Genomic DNA, 6,513 nt, shown 5'->3' with positions numbered 1-6,513 from the left:
CTGGTCGTCACCGACCCAACTACTAATCCGCCCCTTACCAGCTTATCTATGGGAGAGCGGACGGGATCCCGAGTTCTCTGGTAGGTATGGTCGTATGTGAACAAAAAGGGAAGAGTTTGGCTACATATACACAGTAAATTTTCTCTGTTTCTGTCTCTGCTAACCACTTCACAGACAATTAATTGCTCATTAGGATTTTTAACCCCGGGCAAGGTTCAACCACAGCTGAGAATTTATCTTGGGAGGCTAGGTTCTGCAAAGGCGTACTCAACAAAACTACACTTTCAACCACACAATGCTGATTTTAAACCTTATGCAACATTAAACCGAGCTCAACGAGGCGTATGCGGTAAAGTTTCAATATATCTAAATACGCTTTTACTTTTTGTATATATAAATTGTATCTAAATCTCTTCTTTCTTTCTCCTTTCTCCTTCTCTCTTTCTATATCCTTTACAGATGTAGTATCGATTTGACCTATGATGAGCACTTGGCATCGAAGAGAAAGTTCAGCCTCTACACTTGAACATGATTGTCTCCATGAACTGAGGTCATTTAATATTTTTCTTTTTACCAAGCTCAACGAGGCGTCGTTACAGCATGTGGCATAGTATCAACATATCTAAATACACTTTTACTTTCCGCATGTATAAATTGCATCTGAATCTCTCCTTTTCTCCTTTCTCCTTCTCTCTTTCCATATCCCTTGCAGATGTAGTATCTGGTATTTGACCTATGATGAGCACTTGGCATCAGAGAGGAAGTTCAGCTTCTACACTTGAACATGATGTCTCCATGAACTGAGGTCATATAATATTTTTATTCTTACCGAGTTGGCAAGTGCCAATAAAACACTGCTTGTGTTATCGTCAATCACATATCGAGGTCCGGAGCAGAGCTGTTTTTCACAAGCATGAAACCAACCTTTTGGGAAGGTCGAGTTGACCTTCTTCCAGCCCTCCCAATCTTCAGGAGTCCACTAGGGCGCTTGGGTCTGTTGATATAGTGTTCCGGAGGAAATCTGTTACTTCTTGATATCTCGTAAATATATCACAAGCAAGCCCATATTTTCGTGTTTTGTGTTTTGTGCTTTATGCTATAGCAATTCTGGAGAGGGAAAGAAAACACTTCCTTTGTAATGCTTGCACCCTGACCTAGACCCCCCCGTTGCCCGCGTAGGTATCTACCTGCGCTGTAGCTTATGATAACTACTATACAGATATGCCTACCTCTTAATTCTTTTGTGTCTACCCGAGTAACTACCTAGACAAGTGAATAAAAATGGTAGCCTTGTGGAAAAGTTAGTCTGGCGAAGGTTTCGTTGAGGAGACTGGTGAACTAGGCTCAGGTCAATTTCAACTCAGCGGATTATTTGCAAAAGTCTTGTACATGGGTAGAAACAATTGGTGGTAGCGTGTGTGTAGTATCTCAAATGATCAACACCGAATCTTTTTTCCCCCCATTGTGTCTTGTCGCATCTTGTGAAGAGTATTGTTGTTGTTGATAGCAAAGTCACGCCTTTCTATCAGCTACAGCTTTGCTCTCCATTTTCGGAGACAGAGGCGAAGAAAAATACTCACCCTCGAACAAAAGACAAAAACTAGACGGGATCCCGAGTTCTTTGGTAGGTATGGTCGTATGAAATAAGAAGGAAAAGTTTGGGTACCTACATATAGATTAGCTACTGGGTAGCAGAAAAATTGACCGCTACGTCTTAGGGTATAGAAATAAATAGCCTAAAGAGTATAGTCTAAGCGGCATAAGATGACCTAATAATTTCATTCCTTATGCTTTTAGCGGTCAGTTTTTCTGGAACCCCGAGGATTAGTAGTGACTTGGTGTTGAGGAAATTAGGCCAAAAAGGCAAAAGAAAACTCCCCCGGGAAGGCTCGAACTTCCGATCTCCCGATTGTCTATGAATAACAGTCGGACGCTTTAGCCAACTAAGCCACAGGGGACAGGTCAACTTATAATTGTGATGTAGTTATTGCCGTCCAAGAATGCGAGTGTATCATCAAACCGCAGATGGAACCTTTTCTCTATCATTCACATTCTCAACTTTGACGGAAACCTGATTTTATGGAAAGTAGTTCTTGCAGTCATGCATATAAATTAGTTGAGCCAAGACCAATCAAGTTAGCTATTCTGTTTCCTGGATTAAACCAACGCCACCATAATCATAACTCGTTATCATCCTCAATCTCTTCCACCACCTCTCCCGCTTCCGATAAAGCAAGATATGGCCATGATCCAGTAGTAAGTTCCAGTTGCGACATACGATTCTGTATCTTGTGTAGAAATCCAGAATCCTTTCCGCCCACGGAATGTAATACATGCTGTAACGAATGCAGCACATCTCCTGCACCAACAAGCATACCATTGCCATGAGCAGAGACTGGCGTGCAAGCAATAATATCAAGCATTGCATCTGCTAGTCTAAACACTTTGAGTTCCTAGATCCAATATTAGTTTTGCTAGACTTGAATAATCCTAGGCCTGGCCACTCACAATACCGTACCCATGTGTCTTTATAGCTGCGTTGGTCACTATTGAAAAAAGCGAAAGCATCTTATGCCCAATCTTGACAGGTAAAAACAGCGAAAAAGCTTCGTCATCTGGATAGCATGACATAGCAAAATGACGAGCCGTGTACTCCCACAGGATAAGTCTGATCCACTGTCGAGTGACAAACAGGTCTACCCTCTGGGCTTCCCGAGCTGCATGGTCATGCGAGTCGAGACATAATGCAGCTTGGTATGATACCAATTTCTGCCTTTCGAGCGGCTGCTGGTTTGATGAAAATGTCGTCAGATTACTCTCTAAATAGGCAAAGAGTCTTGTTAGGGATACAAAGGCTTGCATTCGACGCTCGTCGGCCATGTCGTCTTGGATATCTGGGAAGACGTCGATGACTTGGAGAACTGCTTGCAGGCCATGCTGCGCAGAGTATGTTCTATAATCCCACATTAGTATGTAATACACAATACTCCAAGTCGGCTTCATACCTCTCCGTGATAAGAACAAGCCAGTATATCCGCAATCGCAGTGATTGCTCCGATGTACTCAAATGGGCATACGTCTCAGGATAACCAAGCTGCAGAAGCTGAACCTGTGTAACAGCCTCTCTCAAGAACAAGCCAGCAGTACGCAGTTTATTTCCATTGGAGTGGTAAACGTGCATGAAGAACGGTATCAGGGGAGAATCAAGAGTATAACTCTCACGATAATCATAGAGTTCTCGCAGCTGCAGGCACTCTGCAGCGAACTGGAGGGAAGATGTGGTGTTTAATGGTCCGGCATGCTCTGGTAGTCGGAGCTGGGCTATAGTTGCGGCACATAATGCTGCTGCTAGAGCATGAGACTCGTAATCCTCGCTGTTTTCGGATATTTTTGTGAGAAGATGTTCGGGGTTGATGACGATCCAGATAGATGTTGCTAGTCGTTTGGAAATGGTGAGGATACGTTTATATTCAGGAAGCGGTATACGGTACGACGGTAGATTAGAAGTACAAGATTGGTCATTCTTGATACTCTCTTGAAATCTCTCGACTTTGTCTTTTGTCGTCGTTCTCACTCCACCCTTTGGCCCACGCTTCTTCCTGGTCCTCAAAGCCGTGCATTCAATGCCTCGGAGAAGACACTCGTGACAAGGCTTTCCTTGCTCGCATTTAACGCGTCTCAGTGCGCATCCATCACATGGGTTCGCGTTTCTGAGCCTCGTTGTCATGATGAGTCGAGATGGAAAGAAAGTGACGATGTTGGAATTGAGTTTGCCCCACTTGCCCAATTGACTGTCTTGCCGGCAATAACGTTATCTAAACGCTTGCTTATAAGAGCCTGATCATGCATTTATTTACATGGCATATTGTATCAATTAATACAATACTTCATTAGTTTAGAATGTTAACTAAAGTAATCTAAGCTTTGTAAAAAAGCATGCCATGTTTAGGATGTTTAGGATGTCTAGAATGTATTAAGAATCTGTTCTACTCCAAGCTTCAATGACTCCATCAATTGGAAGACATCTGATATCGACTATCACTCATAATCAACTCCATCACAGGTCCAAGCAACTCCTCATCCAACCCCAAACCCATCAACCGTCCAATCTTGACCGACGTAGGTTGCGATGCCTTTACAACCCCCCAGAGCTTCTCCTTTGTCCACATATCCATCTGATAATCCAGAATAAGATCCTGAATACGCTTCAATGGATCAAGTACACTCAATTGCGGGTCATCTCCTAGACAGATAACCACGTCTTCTGGCCCAGGAGAGTTAGATGGAATCTCGACCACAAGACCTGGAACGCTGGGGTAGTCTTCAACACTTGTCTTGACATCGAGATCATCGTCGCTGAATTCGTTGCGCTTGAAGACCTTGAAGTTATCTGGGATCTCTGTGATGGAGATGAACTTGATCGTCCATGCTCTTCCCTCGGGACGAAACTTCAATTGACCCTTGTCTTGAGCGTACTCAAAACGCGTGGAATCGGAATCCGTTCCTTGCTCGGCAGAACCCTCGTCGACTAAAGTAAACTCACCATTGTCGCCCACGACTACGAGAACTTCGATATGTTCAGGGTTCTCGCCTCCATTTCTTGGAGAGAGGTTCGCATCAAGAGGGACAATAGCTCCCTCGTGGGCAAGAACGGGCAGGCTCTTGATACTCCTAAACATCCTCATATCACGATCACCATCGTAAACAGTACCAGTAAAAATATCGACATGACGACCAGGAGGTACCCAGACATCAACAGCGCCATGGTTCGTCCTCTTATCGCGCGGCTTCACGACAGGAGCAACCACAAGCTGTGACCCAAAGAAATACTGGTTCGGCTTTCCGTACGCTTCGTCTCTTTCGGGAAACTTCCAGTACAGAGGCTGCACGACGGGATCATCTCGGTACGCAGAGTCCAGATTAGCGGCGTAGAGATACGAAACGAGACGATGGCGGAACCGGAGGAATGTCTTCATGACCTCTGCGAATTCAGATCGGTACAGCCAGGGCTCTTTGGAAGTGAACAAGCCCATCTGGGAGTGAAGTCGCATGATGGGTGAGAACACACCGTACTGCACCCAGCGTGTAGCCAGCTCGTCATCGCGGTATCCTCCCATGTGGCCACCGATATCGTGGCTCCACCATCCGTAACCAATGTTGGATGCTGTAGCTGTGAACTCGGGCTGGAACTCGAGCGATTCCCATGTCATGATGCTATCGCCCGAGAAACCGACGGGATAGCGATGACTACCCGGTCCTCCGAAGCGCGAGAATATAATGGCCTTGTCCTCTCCATTCTGCTTCTGGTGGTCCAGAAAATGGTAGTGATTGAGAAGCCATAAGGGGTCAAGGCCACGTACACGACTGTACGGACCCTGTTGCCAGTCAATCCACCAAAAATCACACCCATCTTTCTCAAGACTGCGATGAAGCGTATTGAGATAAGAATGCATAAACTTTGGGTCCGCAGGGTTAAACAGAATCGGTGCTTTGGCAGAAGTGTCGTGTCCCAGATCCTTGGCCATATCCTCATACTGATCCTCATGGTGATAAACACCGCCGTGAGGATGGTCGTTCAACGTAACTTTGAGCTTCTTATCATGCAGCGCCTTGGTGAAAGCCTTGGGGTCCTTGAAGAGTTCCTTATTCCACGTATAGCCCGTCCATCCAGCATGGGGGATATGATCACCGTGAACTTGATGCCAGTCCATATCAATTACAGCAACAGAAAGCGGAACCTTTTCAGCTTCAAACTTGTCCATGAGCTTCAGGTACTCCTCGTCAGTGTAAGGATAGTACCGACTCCACCAATTCCCCAGCGCCCAGCGTGGCAGAACAGGCTGTTTACCAGAAATAGCAAAGAAGGATCTCATAGCACCTTTGTAGTCGTAGCCATACGAGAAGAGATACCCATCAATACGATCCCCAGACCGTCTCGGCGCTGCAAAACCAGTAGAAGGGTCCAAAAGCATAGACTCGCTATCGTCAAGAACCGAGTATCCAGCCCTGGAGAGAATGCCCTGCTCCAGCTCGCAGCGACCATTGACCTCGTCGAGGGTTCTCGCCGTACCTCCAAGATTCTGGACCGTCTCTCCGTATCGCCAGTCAGCGCCCCAGAGGGTATTTTTGTTAGTGAAGCTAATCACCAGACCGTAGCGGTCGAAGCGCTTCTTGTTGTAGGTTACGTGAAAGGAATCAGCTCTGATTTCGAGCTGGTCGTCTTCGTCGGAAACAGTGAATTTTGGGGTGGGAAATTCACGGTTGAGAGCAAATGTTGATGGGCGATCTTCAAAGACGCCATCTTCGGCCCATTCGTAGCGAAGAACCATGTCGCTGATCAATGTGAAGCGCCATTGAGGGCCAGTTACGATGGAATCTTTGTTGGCGATGGGTTTGCTGGAGATTTTGTAGTCGTCCATTTTGTCTGCCGTGTCTTGTCCAGTATATAGATAGATAGCGAAGGTGACGAACAAGTTGCGGGGTTTATACCACCCAGATATATACCGTTGTTTG

General features: G+C 45.8%; 2 protein-coding genes across 2 annotated transcripts; both read right to left on the bottom strand.

The window, feature by feature from the left end:
* Positions 1 to 2,046: 2,046 nt before the first annotated feature.
* Positions 2,047 to 3,727, bottom strand: FPSE_09615 (uncharacterized protein; the record flags this gene model as incomplete). Its single annotated transcript, XM_009262732.1, has 5 exons — positions 2,047 to 2,071; positions 2,279 to 2,336; positions 2,378 to 2,453; positions 2,509 to 2,953; positions 3,006 to 3,727. The coding sequence occupies 5 exons, from the start codon at positions 3,725 to 3,727 to the stop codon at positions 2,047 to 2,049; spliced, it is 1,326 nt and encodes a 441-aa protein (XP_009261007.1).
* Positions 3,728 to 4,010: 283 nt separating this feature from the next.
* On the bottom strand, positions 4,011 to 6,419 carry FPSE_09616 (uncharacterized protein; the record flags this gene model as incomplete). The annotated part of the gene is made up of 1 exon (XM_009262733.1): positions 4,011 to 6,419. The coding sequence occupies one exon, from the start codon at positions 6,417 to 6,419 to the stop codon at positions 4,011 to 4,013; it is 2,409 nt and encodes an 802-aa protein (XP_009261008.1).
* Positions 6,420 to 6,513: the final 94 nt, after the last annotated feature.

This window comes from Fusarium pseudograminearum, chromosome 4 (assembly GCF_000303195.2).
Source record: "Fusarium pseudograminearum CS3096 chromosome 4, whole genome shotgun sequence".
NCBI classification, from domain to species: Eukaryota; Fungi; Ascomycota; class Sordariomycetes; order Hypocreales; family Nectriaceae; genus Fusarium; species Fusarium pseudograminearum.
Note: the sequence above shows the minus strand (reverse complement) of the source record. Positions and strands in the feature narration are given on the sequence as shown.